Source organism: Scardinius erythrophthalmus (assembly GCF_964197995.2).
Source record: "Scardinius erythrophthalmus genome assembly, chromosome: 13".
NCBI classification, from domain to species: Eukaryota; Metazoa; Chordata; class Actinopteri; order Cypriniformes; family Leuciscidae; genus Scardinius; species Scardinius erythrophthalmus.
The window spans coordinates 28,666,304-28,686,529 of record NC_138233.1 but is presented as its reverse complement, the minus strand read 5'-3'; the positions used below and the strand labels follow the sequence as shown (position 1 = coordinate 28,686,529).

General features: G+C 37.6%; 1 protein-coding gene across 1 annotated transcript; it reads left to right on the top strand.

The window, feature by feature from the left end:
• Positions 1-12,250: 12,250 nt before the first annotated feature.
• On the top strand, positions 12,251-14,977 carry slitrk2 (SLIT and NTRK-like family, member 2; the record flags this gene model as incomplete). The annotated part of the gene is made up of 1 exon (XM_081381943.1): positions 12,251-14,977. Exon 1 carries the CDS (start codon positions 12,413-12,415, stop codon positions 14,975-14,977), a length of 2,565 nt encoding a protein of 854 aa, XP_081238069.1. The 5' UTR covers positions 12,251-12,412.
• Between the last annotated feature and the right edge of the window lie 5,249 nt (positions 14,978-20,226).

Genomic DNA, 20,226 nt, shown 5'->3' with positions numbered 1-20,226 from the left:
ACCAGAAACCATCTCCCTGCAGTTTCACCAGGCTCCCTCGTCGCTCCGTTTGCACCCTGGTCGGACGTCGTCCTGCATGCACCTTTGGCTCTGTCTGGCTGCGCTTTTCCTTCGGCTCCGCCGTCGTCCTCGGTCCCACTGGCTCGTCTCAGTCCTCTGGTTCCCAGGCTCCATCTCAGACGCTCGTTGCCGTGGCTTGACCTCATTCTCCAGTCCCATCGATGTCGCGTGGGCTCTTTGGCTCACCATCTCTACCTGGGTCTCTATCTCTGTCCACCGTCCTGTTTCAAAAACTTGCATCTGAAAAAGTAAACATAGAATGTTTCTGTTAGTTGTCAAAATAAATGCATCACAGCAGTTCTATCATACATAAACTTAACTTTAAAAAAAGTTATAATTTGAATCTCCTTTTGCAAGAATGTGAAAATGGCTAGGGCGGAAGCAGGCAGTACATAAATGTCAGAATATAAATTAGTTATTTTATGCAAACTTAAATGTAATACATTTGCTTTGGTCCTTTGCCAACTAATTTAAAATTGGTGCCAATTTTCTAGTACAAATGCTTGCATTTATTGTGCATTCCGTCCACTCTCTGGTATATCTACTATTCGCCATTCACTGTTGATCTGCTGAAGCTCCTGTGGCACTTGTACCTTTTCTGTGCTCGTTTGACTTGCACCTGGTGCTGAGGTAAAGTTGCCATGTGTGCCTGAAATGTCGATGTGGTCATAAAGAGACGGTTCTATGTCTAAATAAACACAATTCTTGTCAAGAAAAAAGGCACAGAAACAGCAATTGTGAGTGGGGTGGACAAAGAGGTCCCCATAGCTCCGCCCCTGGTATGATGGAACTTTCCAGGAAGATGTGAACATTTGCTCAAATGCATGTTTTTGCTGTTTTCTTCAATGCGGCCTGTGACATGAGGTATATGAAAGAGCCCTGAGAAGGTTTTCATTACTGGATTACAATGGAAATCTCACAAAGGAATTGGCATCAACATTTTCTTTGTTTTTATATGCAAATCACTGAAAATATCTATTCTGAATAGGCCTTATAAATGTTTTATCAAAACAATTAGAGCAAGTAGAGAAGAGTTGTTAAGAGTTGCACAAGCATTAAAACCAGCTTTTACATCCCCATTCTATTCTTCAAGTGTAAAGCTTGAAAATGTTTAGTGGCTAAAATCCTTTAGGGGATCAGATCCTTTACTTTCTACCTTGTTTAATGACAAAGCCAAGCGGCTCGCAGGGACCCAGCCAAAGACAGAGATGAGGGAAGTGGAATTATACTTCTTCGAAAAGACTGGGGGCACCTGACTCCAGGCCCTGGGATTGATGGATCAGAGATGTTCATTCATCACTCACTGTGTTCTGCCAACTACAGGAAATCATTGCGAGCAACTTTCGGGTCAGCACTTCTGTGGACCGGGATGACACAATTCATCAAGTGGAGGGACCCACAAGTTATAGGTCAGCACGCCATTGTTTCAGCATGAGAGGGGAGAATCAGTATCTAGCACTAAAATGTAGGTGTTCCTCTGTGATGTGTTCATAAAAGCAGAGAATGAGCTGTCCTCAACCAAGCTCAGGAGTTATGCTCTTTGTCTGTGTAAACAGAACCACAGATATATTTTACTCATAAAATGTGTTTGTGGGGAACAGATGTTGATTATACACCATGAAATCAAAATTGACAATTCTTGTTGTTCATGGAATATTGCAGTATTTATTATAAATGATTTATCTTTTTGCATATTTTTATTTATTTATTTTTAATTAATGTGCCTTTATAATCTTTAATAAAAAAAAATAAAAAAATGCCCTTGCAGCAACATCTCTTCTCTGATGACGTGTTTACTGGCGCGAGGGCAGGACAACCTGTCACTAACGTGATATCCACCAATAGAATACCATAAACCATCCAATCAATTCCCAATCAAGCCCCATCCTACATTTTCACTAAGAAACAAACTTTTATCCACTTAATTTTTCAACGTGGATGTTATTCCCTGTCAATGTGTGAGACTTCTGATTCATTAGATGTAAATAACTAAAATTATACCAGTAAAATGCTCTGTTCTGTTTATGGCTTAGGGTGACCAGACATCCCTGTTTTCTGAGGACAGGGCTGAATTTGGTGCCCTGTCCTCAAATTGGAGCTGTCCTTGGAAATGTTCCCATTTTACACCTACTTTAGCCATGAAAAACTGAACCTGGATGAGAGCAGAGCAATATTATCATCATTTAAGACCACAAAACCAGACAGGTCCTCCGCACAGACCCTGTGGCCAGCTTTGGCTCCATACTGGTATGACGAATCAAACTTCAAGCAAAAGGAACTGGATGAATATTTGAATACTACCAATCCCGGTCTGAATTTTGACTTGTGATGCAGCCCGAATCATAATGACACCGTGTCCATTCATTGGCCAGAGGAGAACTGCCCCCCGACTGAGACACTCACCTGATAGAGTTTGGGTTCCTTGCAACTTTTGCCTCTGGCTTGAGTTGGGGACACTTAATATTCAACAATATTATTGATCTGACTGTACAGGCGCTGCTGTATGAGAACTGAACTTGAGCTGGACGATGAGATCATTTTTGCAGAAGTGCTTTGTAGATGAAATGAGCTAATTTAATAATTGATGATCTTTACAACGGAACTGAATCAACACTGAACTGACTTCATCTGTACAACAGTGAAATGCATGCATCATTTTCCTCTTATCACTGAAAAGATGATTTGAAACAATCTGCATAAAGTGCTACATAAATATAGGTGACTTGATTTATACAAAAGAGACACAATTATTTATTAGTTACATACTAACTATTAAAATAATTCAGTTTGTATGTACTGTATGACAAGGTCTGAACAGGGCAGCAGATTGTTTTGAACACAATTTTAAATGTTCCCAGAAGTTCCGCTGTCATAATGCAATAATTTCCACGCACGCCAATATGAAAAATCCTCTAAACAATTACACATTCAACAAATACATTTTCAGAGAGCATGTACTTTTTGCTCAAAATGAGTCTAAATGCAAAATAATAAGCTTAATTAAGAGATAAAGTAAATATTTCGAAAACACACACACACACACACACACACAACAACAAAAAACTTTTGAAAAGTTGTGGCCTAATTACTGTAAAGCTTTTGGTCACAGTTTGTGCAATTAAAAATAATAAATACAATTCAAAATGTTACAATATTTGTTAAATACAGTTTTATTTATTGTATGTTCTATGTTTTTAGTCTTTTTTATGTGTTTTTGTAAAGTTATATGTCTTGTACACTGGCCTGAACACAGCCACAAAGGCTCAGTTGTACAGGGAGGGTCTTCGATGGAGCCTTGTCGAATTTGTGGAGTGGGTGCGTGGAGTTCGAGGGTTTAGATTGGAGACCCGCCCACCTGCCCGTCACTGACGTTGCTGGACTTTGATAATTTCCATGTAACCCCTACAATGCTTTGGACTTGCTGGTCCTGCCCAACCTCCCTCTCCCACCACCTCTTCAATGCTCTCCTGTGAGTTTAAGTCTTCCTAGTTTTTTTGCCCCTCTCCAGTCAGTGATCCAGCCTTCAGCCACGCCTGCTGCCCCGTCCTCACTGTCTCCCACCAGTACCTCAGTGCCTACCTTACCTCCTCTTAGTGGCGTGGTTACACAGAGGCCCTGCTGTGAGCCACCTCATCCTGGACATAGGGATCCTGAGGCTCCACCTCCAGCCTTTGATCCCTCCATTATACCTCAGTCCCTCGCCCTAGCTCCTGCACCTGTGCTCCTTCCTCCCTCGACTCCAGTAGAGACCTTCGGGCATCGGGCATCGCTGGGCTCCCTCAGAACGTCGGCTCCAGCTGGGTCAGTCATCGCATTGCCTCCACCACGGGCCTACGGGCCATCCGCTGCTCTCCGGCCCTCCACCCCTGTGGCTTCGGCTAGCTCTGCCTTCTCTCAACCTTCGCCTCCGCCCTGGGTCGCTCCACCTCAGCCTTCCGGATCTACACTTTCATCTCAGGGGATCATCACTGCGGCTCCGTCATGTCCGCCTACACCATCGGCATCATTCCACTCCATCGCCTCTTCGTCTGCACCATGGGGTCCTGCATCGTCTGCTATCACCTGTGCTCGTCCACATGGCGGTGTTGAGACTACCTTCTCCATGGCCTCTCCCTCCAGAAACGCTGCCATGTGCCGCAGTCCTGGCTGTCGCCTGGATCACCACCTTGATATTCCTGCTCAAAGCCATCCCCTGGATCATTCTTCCATCTACTCCACCCTGGACTTTTCTGTTGAGCCCTCTCCCGTTCCCGTCTTCCACCTATGCCTCCTCCATCCATCTACCATCGCGAGGTTGCGCCTTCCGGGAGGGGGCGAACTGTCACTCACACTACTTTGAGCTTGTTTTCAGTTTGCACATTTACCCTTAGTTTGTTGTCATAGTTGTTTATTGATATTTCATTAAAGGGGCTATATGCAACTTTTTCCCCAAAATAAACGTAACAATAGCCTTTTTATTTTACCATTTATGACTCAAACATCTCCTGATGAGCATACTGACACCTTGTCAGCTCACAGTGGGTGCACCTATAAGCCTGTATCCTATTTTTCCTATTTTCTGTCGGGTCGGATTTTTCCCGCGCTGTCTGCGGATGTGACGTCAAGCGTGTTCATGTTAAACGTTTCAGATCACTCTGCCACCACCGCTAGTCAGCAAACAAACTTAGTTTCTCAAACAATATATGTATTTGACTGTTCTTACCTCTGTAAACATAATGTTGACCTCTTTGCAGCAGATGACTTGTGAAGTGTGCACGTACGAGCGCGCGCTGCGAGAGCGAGCAGAAAGCAAGAGCAGTTCTGTTTTTTGGCCACAGGTGTCAGTCACGGGTTTAAATTTCAGAAAATCGCATATAGCCTCTTTAAGGGGCTCTTTACATAACACCGTTTTCAACTATAAACATACATTTTTTTATGCGTGTTGGCCGTTCGATTACACAACAATGGCGTTTTGGATGTCTGAAAACGCAAAGTTTTGAAAACTGGTTGCAAAGTGCAAGTTTTTGAAAAAGGTCTCTGTGTAAACAACAAAAACGCGAATCTCTGAAGATGATGACGTCATGCACATTACATTTTCAGTCTATAGTGTTTCATCGCCATCTAATGGCCTGGCAGCAGAATACAGCGTTTTTAGTCGTTTTCACTGATCCTTGTGAACGGGGATCGTTTTGACAATGATGTTATATCTCGTCTGTACGCGGAAAACTTTAAGCATATCGTTGTCGTACACTTAGTACAGCTGTGTGTACCTCCCCTGGTGAAAAAAATAAAATAATATGCTAAGTATACTTGCAGCCAGACTAATTATCAGTATACTTCAAGTGTGTTAATGATTAGTTAACTTGAAGTGTGCTATTTTGAAACAACTAATTTTGTACCAAGTATATTTTAGTAGTAATTAAATTGTAGTAAAGAATAACTTTAAGTGTATTTAGTGTACTTTTGTGTACTAAATTGGAACAACTTCAATTATACTTAGTATACTTTAAGTATATGCCTGTGTAGGGACTAATTACATGCTTGATTAGTGATATTAAAGTGTACTTTATTTGTGTCACAAGTACATTACAAACAGTGTCTTTGAAACATACAAGCAATATACCTAGGTGAAAAAGAAATATATTTAAATTGTACTATACTAAGTGCGTATTAAATGTATTGTTTTGAAACAACTTCAATTATATTAAGTGTATTTCAAGATATGCTTAAGATAAATTTTAAGCTATTTGCACTACATTTTAATATATTAAATTGTGAAAAATATAACCACTTCAAGTACATTTAAGTGTATTACTTTAGTGTATTTACAGTTCATTTAAAATATACTTTCATATGTCTTAAACTACAGTTATAATATATTTGAAGCTTAATTTTAATGTACTTCAAGAACATTTAAATAGCATTTCAGCTAATTAAAAATGTATTAGCATTACACTAATAGCTTATTATAAAGCGGTTTTATTCAGTATTCAAAATGGTATATTAAAAGTGCAAAAATAATTAAATATAAATGCTAAGACATACACAGACTTTGAAATCAAGAAAACTTTAATATAGTATCTTGTTGTGTACACTGCAAAATAAATACATGAGTATGTTAAACAAGTACAGCAGCATATATAATCTCTTGAACAAAAGACATTATAACAAAGATCAGTGAAATGCTATGGCAGAGCTTTATATATATTTTTGTAGAACATTTCAGTTATACCTGTATTACTGAAAAGTACACTAATATTACATCATTAAATAAATAAGCATCACAATGCAATTTTCTGAGTTAAAGTTATGGAAAAACAATGTGCAGAAGTGAATAATGCATTATTTACAAACGTAGGCCTACAAATGTCTGAACCAAAGAAACAGAAGAGTTTGAATGTCACATCTTCATATTCAAGTGGACGGTCACTTCTTTGAGTACGACTCATTTTCTGCAACTGAGGGCTTGTGGTTCAGACACTGTAGTATTTGAAGACTGCTTTATCACAGGATCTGTGAAAGGGAAGAAGAATTTATATAAAATTAACCAATGATTAACATTTTTGTATCCATGTTTGAATATATGTATAATAATTTGCATAGAAATTCATTAGAATTATGTTGACTTCTCAGTTTACCTTTCAAAGCTTTGACTAAATCCTCATCAAGCTAGACATGAGCGTTCACTTTTATCCTCTTGTCTGTCGTCACTATACAGCTTACTATGAGTTACATTGAACATGAGATTAGAAGCAGCCCAACACAACTTACAGTGAGCAAAATTCAATCAAAAAGTCACTGACATAGTTATTTGCAGCAATAAAGCAACCTGTGAGTATTAGAGGGTATGTTGTATATTGATAATTGTGGTTTATTTAGGGTATTTCCCATGAACGTTCCGGAATATCCAGCCATTCCTTCTATCCTAGGAGACTCTTGTAGGTAAAAAAAAAAAAAAAAAATACAAATATTGCAGCATCAAGCAATATCTAATGAGTCCTATCAGTTCAATTTTTCAAGTTTTGATTTTAGATTGGGAGAAAAATCTGATTAATCATCTGTCCACTATAGAGGACATCATGCATCAATTGCTATATTTCAGCTACAATTCATACTTATACTGTGAATATTGTTTTTGAAAATACTTATTCTGCAGTGACTTTTTTTGACTGTAAATAAATGTATTTGTATTAGAATGTAATTTTCATTGACATCAAAAAAAGTAATGTGATTACATAATGTATGTGACTTGCAATGCATTTCTTTACTTGTTAGATCAAAAAGTAATCTGATTTCGTAATGCACGTTACTTGTAATGTGTTTCTTTACTCGTAACATCAAAAAGTAATCTGATAACGTAATGCACATTACTTGTAATTAATAACTTGTTAGATCAAAAAGTAATCTGATTATGTAATGCATGTAATGCATTACTTTATTCGTGACATTAAAAAATCTAATTACGTAATGCACTTTACTTGTAACATCAAAAAAGTAATCTGAATGCGTTATGCATGTTACTTGTAATGCATTTACCGCCAACACTGCTCATTTCAGATGAGACTGAAAAAAACATATCGCTAGGTTTACTCAGAGGAGGGCTATGATAGAAATGTGTCCATCTTGAACATAATCAGAATTATCAGCTAATAAGGGTAAAATGACATACTCTGGTACACTGGAGGGAACATCCAACGCATTCTCATCCTAGGGCGTCATATACTGACGCTTTCGACATTTCGTCTACATCCAACGCACATGGCACCCTTTAGCCTCAATATGACACGCACAGAGCTTTGTTCGGTTAGGTCTGGTGTAGGGTTAGGGTTAGACCGTTAGGAGGCGCCTTCTGGCCCATATCTATCTGCGTCTCATATTGACGATAAAGGGTGCCATGTGCGTTGGATGTAGACGAAATGTCAAAAGCGTCAGTATATGACGCCTTGGGATGAGGCTGCAACATCTGAGTTGGGTTTCCAGAGTTGTACCTTGACAGGTTGTAGAGATTTCTGATGGAATCACGTCCTCATATTCTGATATCAAAGATACGCGAAGTTCAACTTGTATGAAGTTTATATATATATATATATATATATATATATATATATATATATATATATATATATATATATATATATATATATATATATATATATATTATAGTTTTCACATGATTTGATATAATTGTATTGATTGTTAAATACACATACTATATCTGTTTGATTATTGTATTATGTTTAATACATTATCTCTTCAGTTTAAACAATAAACACATGCTGTCCACTCAAGTGGACATCTGAAAATCTCTTTGAAAAATGTGTAAAAAAAAAAAAAAAAAATCGAATCTTGTTTTTCATGCCCTAAGAGCAATAAAAACACATAGGAAAAAAATCCTGACTGAGGTTATCATAATGCACGCATGAAAGGGTTAAGTTATCTCCGTTTCTGTTCAGTGTGTCCTGCCTTGTCAATGCTTTGTGAATGTATACTGCATAGCATCAGTTCCTACATTTCCTCTTAACACACTATTGCAAGATGCATTTATTTATCATGCATCTCTTGCATAACATGTTAGCGTGAAGTGATAATTATATATGACTCAAAATAAATGCTCTCTATCACAATAGTATAAATGGCACAAAGTGGGCAGATTGTTATAGAATAATTACATATCTGTAATGTTAAAGTACTTATATTGAAAGAATAAGACAAACACGTCTATTTTCAGTGTTTCGTCATTTGCTGATATGCACAATGTTTTGTGACGAATCTCAAACATTGCAATGCAGTCAGAAGATACAAAACCAGATTTAGATGACTTAAAACAAATCAGCTTCTGATGTTAACAATAAATGCATAAACACAGAAAAAGTTCTGGCTTTCGTGTGCAGATGGTGTGTCTGTCTTTGAGATGATTTAAAATCACTTCGCACATTCTCCATCTGATGTGGCCTTCACCTCATCTTTGATGACATTATAAATCATAAGGGTTTTAACAAGTTATTATGAACATGTGAACAGGCTATGCCTTTACAGGTACCTCCTTAAATATCTGATTGATGATCACTAATTAGTGGAATAACTGTGACAAAAAGATAGATGGATGAAAGGTAACATGAGTTATGATTTAAAATTTTGCTCTTGTGTCTTCCTGACAGATGATTGACATAATCATATTCATTCAATCATTTGAGTTTTGCAATACAATTATTTTTTGTACTTATGTTTCTTAATCTTAGATGTAATATTCCCATATTTATCAGCTACAAAATAAAGTAGAAAAATACTACACTACACTAATAGCAAACAATCAACAATAAAACTGGAAATAAGTAACATAAATAAACAGTTGCATTTATAGGTGTCATATACAAAATGAAACGAGAACCCATCACAAGACAAATTTATATATATATATATATATATATATATATATATATATATATATATATATATATATATATATAGCAAATTAGCTCTATTAAATATTAATAATCAATAATAACTGGTTATAATTGATTATGAATATTTGGATCAGTTAATATAATTAACTTACTGTCGTAAATTAATTTTCCAATCAATTAACCTGTTTGTTGCGTGAACACTCAGGATTAATTGTTTATTAACTCTAGCAGCAGGTTAATTGATTGTAAAATTAATTTACGACAGTAAGTTAATTATATTAACTGATCCAAATATTCATAATCAATTATAACCAGTTATTATTGATTATTAATATTTCATACAGATAATTAGAATAATTTATATATACTGGTACTGTATATATATATATATATATACAGTACCAGTCAAAAGTTTGGAAACGTTACTATTTTTAATGTTTTTGAAAGAAGTCTCTTATGCTCATCAAGCCTGCAGTTAAAAAAAAAAAAAAAAAAAAAAAACAGTAATATTATGAAATATTATTACAATTTAAAATAATGGTTCTCTTTTTTAATATACTTTAAAATGTAATTTATTTTTGTGATGCAAAGCTGAATTTTCATCAGCAAGTACTCCAGTCTTTGGTGTCTTATGATCCTTCAGAAATCATTCTAATATGCTGATTTATGATCAATGTTGGAAACAGTTGTGCTGCTTAATATTTTTTTTATAACCTGAGATACTTTTTTCAGGATTATTTGATGAATAAAAAGTTAAAAAGAACTGTATTTATTTAGAATAGAAATCTTTTGTAACAATATACACTACCGTTCAAAAGTTTGGGAACAATAACTATTTTTTTTTTAAGAAATTAGTACTTTAATTCAACAAGGATGCGTTCAATTGATAAAAGGTGATGGTAACGATTTATATTGTTAGAAATTATTTTATTTTGAATAAATGCTGTTTTTATGAATAAATGCTGTTAACGTTTTACTCATCAATGAATCCTGAAAAAAGTATTCCAAAAAAATATATTAAACAGCACAACTGTTTCCATCATTGATAATAACTGAGTATCAAATCATCATATTAGAATGATTTCTGAAGGATCATAAGACACCAAAGACTGGAGTACTTGCTGATGAAAATTCAGCTTTGCATCACAAAAATAAATTACATTTTAAAATATATTAAAAAAGAGATTTTTTTTTTTTTTTTTTTTTTTTTACTGCAGGCTTGATGAGCATAAGAGACTTCTTTCAAAAACATAAAAAATAGTAATGTTTCCAAACTTTTGACTGGTACTGTATATATATATATATATATATATATATATATATATATATATATATATATATATATATATATATATATATATATATATATATATATATATTATTTATTTGATTAACTCAAATGTGATATAATAATTGTATTATAATTAATTATGATTTATTATAATTAATATATTAAATAAATATAAGAATACTGAAATATATATTAACTGCTGCTATTATTTCAGAGTATGTTCTTACCCTTCATTTATTATAATTTCTAATGGGTTGAAAACTGATGGAGTTACAATGCTCTCCACTATCCAGTGAGTTTGGCCTTAGTGCATTGGGCATATCGTCCTCCTTTTCTTGGCTATTATTGCCAGTGTGCAGCATGCAAATCAATAATTTATGACAGATTACCTTATGCCTGAAGCTGGTGTTTTGTAATTGCAATTTAAGCTGGGTCTTAATATGACTCATGAATTAAGTCTCAAATTTCGTTACAGCAGTCAATAAATAAACAAGAGGAATGGATAAGCAAAATAAACACCAAAGCAATATGGGGAAAATATTTTTTTTTATTTTTTATTTGAAGATCCCTATTGATGCTGTCTTTACCCCTGCAAATGTATGTTTTATATATATTTGGAGCTACTTGCGCCTCCTAGTGGAACAGCTGCGTTTGTTATAAAACCAGAAACTTTACTTACAGAAGCTGCACAGAAATCTGATTTTATTCTGTTTATTTATTTCCCATTTAACCTTTTTGTGCTACAAATTAATGCTCTTTCTCTTCTTATTTTTATTTGTATTATTATTACACGATAAAAGGCTGTGCAATATTGGTTTATTTAAAGGAAAATAAACCAAGAAGGCATATCTTAAAAACTGTTTTAAAACAAACGTAAGTGTTCAAGTCGCGTTAGAACACCCACAGCAATAGTTCATTAACAGATAAAAGCAATAATTAATTAAAATAAATAAAACATAAGATGCCATTCAATATCCAAAACAAAAAGGCCACACAAATCCCATATTAAAACGGCTTTTATTTTACGTCTATAAATAACAATAAAATGTTATTGTTGTCATAAAAATAATGTCTTTGACTAGAAAAGGAATACATCTACTCACTCATGTCTGGTGACGTCGGAATTCCACACAGAGCTCGCTCACTCTCATCCAGCAGACACACACACAAACACACACACACACAGGCATAGGCGCGCGCTCCTGGTGGGAGTGAGTGAGCAAGCGCGGAGTCCATCTCTCTCACTCTGAAGCTCGCTCGCATAGCGCTCAGTTATCCCGCGCATCACGCACCGTCAAGTTGACTGTCGCCATGCAGGATCACAGGCGTAAAGTTGCTTTCGTGTGAATATCTCTCGCGCCGCAGGTGAAAAGGACAGTTTAAGCTCCGAGACTCGGAACGGTGGTCCCTCGGATGCGCTTCAAACTGCTGCATGAATGCTTGCTCATTAGCCCGGCATTTCACTGTCACTGCGAGGGACGACGATGTGTTCGGTCCGGCAGCGTTCACAGTGCGCTCGGTGATGGATGCCTTCTCTATTCCGCCTTTTGGGATTTAAGGAGGGTCAAAGGAGAGCTGTGCGCTTCCGTGCGCCTTTTGAAATCTTCTTTGGGGCTGAGCATGCCTGTTTTGAGATTTGCACATTAATGCTGGGGCTTTCGGCATTATTGCTGTAAAAATGCTGAACAACATTCTCTTGCTGAGCGTTTTAACAGTCACCAGTTTCCCTTCAAAGACAGACAGCCGCAAAACTTCCAAAGACATTTGCAAGAACCGGTGCTCCTGCGAGGAGAAGGAGAACGCACTGAATATCAATTGTGAAAACAAGGGTTTTACAACGGTCAGTCTGTTCCAGCCTCCGCAAAACAAAATCAGCCAGCTCTTTCTGAATGGAAACTTTCTCACCAAGATAAGCCCGAATGAATTCTTCAATTATGGTAATGTAACATCTCTTCATTTGGGTAATAATGGCTTGCAGGAGATCAAAACAGGGGCATTCAATGGGTTAAAAAACTTGAAGCGCCTTCATCTCAATAATAATAATTTGGAAATCATAAGAGAGGACACTTTTTCTGGTCTGGAGAGTTTGGAGTATTTGCAAGCTGATTATAATTACATTAGTGCCATAGAGGCAGGGGCTTTCAACAAACTGAATAAACTCAAAGTCCTGATACTCAACGACAACCTTTTGCTCTCTCTACCTAACAACATATTCCGCTTTGTCATGTTGACGCATTTGGATTTAAGGGGAAACCGACTGAAGATGCTGCCGTTTGCTGGTGTTCTAGAGCATATAGGTGGAATAATGGAGATTCAGCTGGAAGAGAACCCGTGGAATTGCACTTGTGATTTGATCCCCCTGAAAGCCTGGCTGGATACAATTTCAGTCTTTGTGGGGGATATCGTGTGTGAGACACCGTTCAGACTGCACGGCAAAGACGTCACGCAGCTGATCAAGCAAGACCTTTGCCCCAGGCGCAATCCTGGAGACACAAGTCATCGTGCGATGCAACCCCCATCTGATTCACAATATCAGGGTCTGTCTCCAACCCTGCGGCCTCGAGTCACACCGACAAGAGCCCCCAAGGCCTCCCGCCCCCCCAAAATGAGATACCGTCCCACTCCTCGTGTCACATCCAGCAGAGATAAACATGTATTCGGGCCTATCATGGTGTACCAGACGCGCTCACCTGTCCCGATGACATGCCCGGGAATTTGCGTGTGCACGTCGCAGAATCCCGACAGTGGATTAAACATCAATTGCCAGGAGCGCAAACTTCAGAACATCTCTGAACTTCAACCCAAACCGTCGTATCCAAAGAAACTGCATTTAACCGGTAACTATTTGCAGACCATATACAGAACGGATCTGACAGAGTACAGCTCCCTTGAGCTCCTGCACTTAGGGAATAACAGAATAGCAATCATTCAGGATGGAGCCTTTGAGAATCTCACTAGTTTACGGAGGCTCTATCTGAACGGCAACTACATTGAGATCCTGTCCCAGTCTTTATTCGTTGGGCTGCAGAGCTTGCAATATCTCTACCTGGAATACAATATCATTAAAGAGATTTTACCCCACACCTTCAACTCGCTGAACAATCTGCAGCTATTGTTCCTTAATAATAACCTGCTGAGATCCCTTCCCGACAATGTGTTTGGAGGTACCATGCTGACAAGGCTTAATCTCAGAAACAATCATTTTTCCCATCTCCCAGTGCGCGGCGTGCTGGACCAGCTCTCTGCCTTCATTCAGATCGACCTCCAGGAGAATCCGTGGGACTGCAGCTGCGACATTGTGGAGCTTAAGAACTGGATGGAGCTGTCCAGCACCAGCGTAGTGGTGAACGAGATCACGTGCGACTCGCCATCCAAACACGCAGGCCGGCTCTTGCGCTCCCTCCGAAATGATGCCATCTGCCCCGAGACTGATGAGGTTCCTGTGACTAAACCCCCGACTGCTGTGAGCTCGAGCACCGAGGCGACCCCTTCTTCTTCCGTGACCCCTACGGACAGAATGCCCGAGATGCCACCCGAGGTGCCCTTGTCCGTTCTCATCTTGGGCCTGCTCGTCGTGTTCATCCTGTCTGTGTGCTTCGGGGCGGGATTGTTCGTGTTTGTCCTCAAACGTCGTAAGGGAGTGGAGAACGTTCCCTCAGGCACCAATAACCATTTGGACTTGAACTCCTTCCAAGTGCAGTATGGCTCTTACAATGCAGATGCCAATGCGGATAAAAGCGACAACCATGTATATAACTACATCCCTCCGCCTGTGGGCCAGATGTGTCAGAACCCCATCTACATGCAGAAGGAGAGCGAGCAGGTGGCCTATTATCGGAACCTGAAGGGGCTGAGCTTCAGCGCTCTTGACCCCAAGAAGGACGAGCTTGATCGAAGCCCAGCTTTCACCATAAGCACAGTGGAGTTCATTGACAAGCAACCGTGTGCCAACCGTGAACCGGAACTGCTTTATCAGAACATTGTTGAGAGAGCAAAAGATCTGCCCCAATCCGGGCCACTCAGCTATAACTTTTGCACTTTACCCAAAAAATCCTTCATCCCACCCTACGAAACCACCCGGCGACACAACCAGGATCGATTAAACAAAACTGTTCTCTACGGGACCCCCAGAAAATATGCTGCACAGTCCAAAAACGAGCATCCTTTGCTATCCAACAAGCTTAAAACCGAGCCAGACTACCTCGAAGTTCTGGAGAAACACACTGCGATGAGTCAGTTGTAAGATTGAGTTCCTGTAAAACCTGTATCATCTGTGTATTCAACCACAAGAGACAATAATAATAACACCACCACAGACCTAAGCCTTCCATCTTCTTTTTAGAGGCTGTATACATACCCGCAATTTAAAGATGATATATTATTTTCTCTAAGGTTTAAATTATTTCTTCTACTTGAAACAGAAAGACTGTAGCAGTTGTCGCAAGAATATGTATAGCTTACAGCTCCATGCTTTTTTGTAATATGAAATATATTTTCTCTCAGACGACAGGGTTGTTGAAATGACATTCCTGTAGAACATGTTGGATGGTGAGTGCAACACAAATTCCTGGTTCCAGAAGTGCCTTTGCACTTGAAGAATTTTATCTCTGCTTTCTGCTAATCAGAATTTTTATAAGTGCTGTATTTTAAGACTCTTTATGTAAAATAGAATTATTTGTCCATTGCATTAAAAGTAAAAAAAGTAAAATGGTACTCTAGTGTTGGGAGGATATTGTTTCTCATGTTTTGCATTTCTAAAATCAGGTGATTTCAGCTTAAATTGAATTAAGTTTCCTATGCATTCTGTGATGGATGTGGATTGTGCAGTATTCTGCAGCGAGGCTGATCTCTTTTAACGGCAGTGTGTGCGTGTGTGTGTGTGTGTGTGTGTGTGTGTAGGCTCAGCATATATGGTACTTGCATTTGCCTAGTTTCTGTGCCATGAAGCATTGTCAGTGCAGAACAAATGGTGCAGAAAATTATTTGATAATTTTTACTTGCCTGAATATTCTTTACATATCGTGGCACACCGACTTGCTTGCTGTAGTATCTGATCTTTTATTCCTTGCGCATTCGCTCATTAATTTCTAAATTAAAATCAGATGGTCTCTTACTGTGGACATAATGGTTGCTGTCCAAGGTGCTAAAATGAGTTTGGATTGGCTGGTAGAGATATACTGTTGTTTTAGTGCTGAATTTCTAAATATGCCTTATTGTAGACAAGTTAAATACTTGAAAAATGATGCAGCAGTTTACTGCAGCACAAATCAGACGAGTTTGTATTGTTTCCTATCAGCACAGAAATAGGGTTTATGCATTTCTTGATTTATTTTGAATTTGTGTGTTTGCTTGTTTACATAAATGTAAAGAAGGCTCTGTATCATTGCTGCATTCATAAACTCCGTGTACATCACGTATATACATTTCATTCGTAATTCATTACCTTTTTAAAAATGTTTGCAACCTATCTGAGCAGTTTGATTTCAAAGTGAGGCAAATGTTTTCCCCCATGGGAATAAAAAAAAAAAAGGAGTGCGCTTGCTACAGTGCTTGATGTGACAGAATGTTTTTCATCCACTTTCAAATGGAGTGCGCGGTACAATGAGCCTCTGTGTGGCTGTTTCCTGGTGTGGCCGAGAATGGGCAAAGCCACACATGCCCTGCACATCAATGAGGGGTCTGACCAGCAGAACACTTGCTGCTCTAGATGGAGACGTCATGCTTTGATTCGAAATAAATTGTGAGCTGTAATCGGTTTACGCAGAATGAGAGGGAGCGAGGCTGTTTCATTGATGCTGATGTATTGAGTTCATTACATATACAGCTGGTCCCAGTATACTTTATGTGCTTTTTTTTTAATTGTGTGCATGCAGTTTTGCCTATGCATTTGAAATTCATAAGTCTGTGAAGTGTGCAATCAGTCTTTTGCATGCAATTTGATCTGCGAGAATACATTACAGATATATATTTCCAGAGCATTATGATAACTTTCTTATTGCTGTGTGGAGGTTGGGATAAAGGACTACTGACTGATTGAAGAGAAAGTTTTGAAGCCCGTGAGCCTCGGCAGTGCTGCAGTACTTTGATGCCATTGGCAGTGAATTATGTCAAGCAGTTTGAAGGCACTTGGCTCCAGATTCAAATCGATGGGAATGATGCTAGGTGTTGGCTGCTGTGGGCTTGTCCTCAAGCCGTTCTTAGCTATGCTTTCAGGCAGCTTCCAAATTCTCCTACATGAATCTCCTCTTCCCTCATTGCACCTTTGGTTTATGGATAGGTGATTTTCAGAAAAGTTTTTAAAAAATGTAACTATAATGATATATTCATAGATCTCTTGAGTAACTGCTCAGCCCGCAGGCACGTTCATTTTTTTTGAAAGGTTGTGACTGGAATATTTAACCTGACCTCACGGCAATTCGAATTTTACGAGGTGGCTAATTCGTACAAATTCATACGACCTCACTTGTCCGAATTTTTACGATTTTTGCTAAATCATACTTATTTTACGAGTTGTCCAATTCGTATGAATCCGTCTGAATGACCTACCCCTGACCCCGCACCTAAACCTACCCATCACTGGGGTTTAGACAAATCGTACAAATTTGTACGAGTGAGGTTGTACGAATTCGCCACATTTTACTCACTAGTACAAATTCGTATGGATAGGTCGTGAGATAGCGTTGGAATATTCCAGCAAATTGCCAAAGATATGCTTTTTTGATTGAGTTGCCCTCATTATTAGGTGCATTGTGTAACACTGAAGGGCAACACTGTTCATTCTTTAAAATACACGTTAATTACATGTTCAGTATATTAAATAGCATTGTTAAGGGGTTAGTTCACCCAAAAATGAAAATGATGTCATTAATGACTCACCCTCATGTCGTTCCAAGCCCGTAAGACCTCCGTTCATCTTCGGAACACAGTTTAAGATATTTTAGATTTAGTCCGAGAGCTTTCTGTTCCTCCATTAAAGTCAATGGACGTGTCACTGTTCACGTCCAGAAAGGCAATACAGACATCATCAAAGTAGTCCATGTGACATCAGTGGCTCAATCTTAAGTTTATCAAGCGTCGAGAATACTTTTTGTGCGCAAAAACAAACAAAAATAACGACTTTATTCCACTATTCATTTCCTTCTCTCTGGGCCTCGTAGTGTTTTTGAACAGTGAACAGTGACACGTCCATTGACTTTAATGGAGGAACAGAAAGCTCTCGGACTAAATCTAATATATCTTAAACTGTGTTCCGAAGATGAACGGAGGTCTTACGGGCTTGGAACGACATGAGGGTGAGTAATTAATGACATAATTTTCATTTTTGTGTGAACTAACCCTTTAAATAGTATTTATTTGAAAAAAAAAAAAAAAGGTATTTGTTTAATATCTTGGCTAACCAAGCATATTTAATATGTCTAACTTAACTAAAAACTCATGTTCATGAGAGGCCATATGCTTTTATTATCATATTATGCATAATTAAATGATTAGATAGCTGTAGCTCCTGTACAACGTCTCCATTCTTGTTCAAGGTAAATGAAGCATACATAAGATACAATGAGAACGTAAATGGACCCATCAGTGTTTCAGCTTCTGGATCCATAATTAAAATCATATGCTTTAGTACATTCGGCGAGGAAAACGGCGTGAGAATAACCATCAAGGGGCCATTCAAGCCCACTTGTAGACGCCTTGAGAGCTGCAATCAAACAAAGTGATAGAAGAGCATGCAATGATATTAGAGAGGAGGGGAGGCTGTAAATTGTTAAGAGTAAAAAGCTAGAGTTATGACGCTTTTTCAGCACATAGCTTTTTCTCTCTGCCTGAGAAAAATGGGAGCAATTGTTTCACTGCATTGCAGATTTTTTTTTATTTTTTTTTTTTATACAAATTAAGTATTAATTATTATCTGATGTTTGGATGAATTCAGATTTATATCTCTTTTGTTCAAAGTTTACATGAAAGGGAGATGCTAACTGTCTTTGGTAGCTACCATAAACATTTTACAATAGTACCATCAGTAAGTTAATGCACAAACTAACAATGAGCAATACTATACAGTCTATCTATCTATCTATCTATCTATCTATCTATCTATCTATCTATCTATCTATCTATCTATCTATCTATCTATCTATCTATCTATCTATCTATCTATCTATCTATGATTTACTAATGCCTTTTAAGATCAAAAGTTGTATCTTTTAACATTAGTGAACTAACATGAACGAACGCATTAATAAATGCTGCAAACATATATGTTCATTATTAGTTCCTGTCAGTTAATGCATTAACTAATGCAAAGATAATTAAGTTGTAAAAAGTAACAAATTGTGTACGATGTTGTAAAATGATACCAAAATAATATATACTGATATTAGTTTTAATCATCAGCTTCTCTGAATATATTTTACCTAAACAGATTACATTTATTTTTAGATAATTATAATGTACAGCTCACTTAGACTTTTCTTTTAAACACATTATTCCTAATCTTAATGGGGCTATTGTTATAATAAAATTCCAACTAAAAGAATAATTCTTCTGATCTAATCTTTCTTATGTTAACTCTATGTATGGTATTTCTTTTGGCACAAATAAATGTTTAATTTGCTCTTAGTCTCCTCTAAATCAAAACTGTATTGATTTTGTCTTCCAGAAAGAATATATATATATTCAAAACAATTTCTCACCTAAAAATAAAAATAACACTGCAAGTAATTCATTTTTTTGTTTATGCAGGAACTTTTGCAAGCTTATCATTGTTATTTAAATTAAATGCATGAAAACAACACTTAGAACAAAATATTCCTATTGTAAAACGCACTAGTGCGCATCTCACGGGAGTCCAGAAAATGTCTGTCAGACACTGACAAGGCAAATAGAAATATCCAAAGGCTGGAAATGACATTAACACCAAGCCCAGCGCCCGTAGAACAAACAAGCTTTCGGCGTGATGTAAATCATGTGTTGAGAACAGCAGGAGTGTGTGTATGATTGTCTGGAGTCAGATTTAGGGGCGAGATCTTTGTGTGTAGTCTTTCTTCTGCAGTGTCTTTCTGATGAATAATGTATTTGTTTCATGGCCGCGTAATCATTTAGGCATTAATGATGAGCCGTGTTGGAAGCTGACAGGATGTTTCGCGCAACTGTCACAGAACAAACTGCCTCATAGGAATTAGTCGTCAATGTCCTGACGACTGCCAAGGCGTTTCTCTGGAAACAAGTGCAGTGTCCCCATATATCTGCGAGTGTACGCAGCGACATCTGCAAAAAGGCATGGCCATAATTCTTTTAAATGGATGAAATTTATATAAATTTTCACCTCCATGCAGAACTGTTATAAAACATACTGAATCATTGTTCAACTGTGTATTTAAAGGGATAGTTCACCCAAAAAGGAATATTCTGTCATCATTTACTCATCCCTCATGTTGTTTCAAACCTGTATGAGTTTCTTTTTTTAGCTGAACATAAAAGAAAATATTTTGA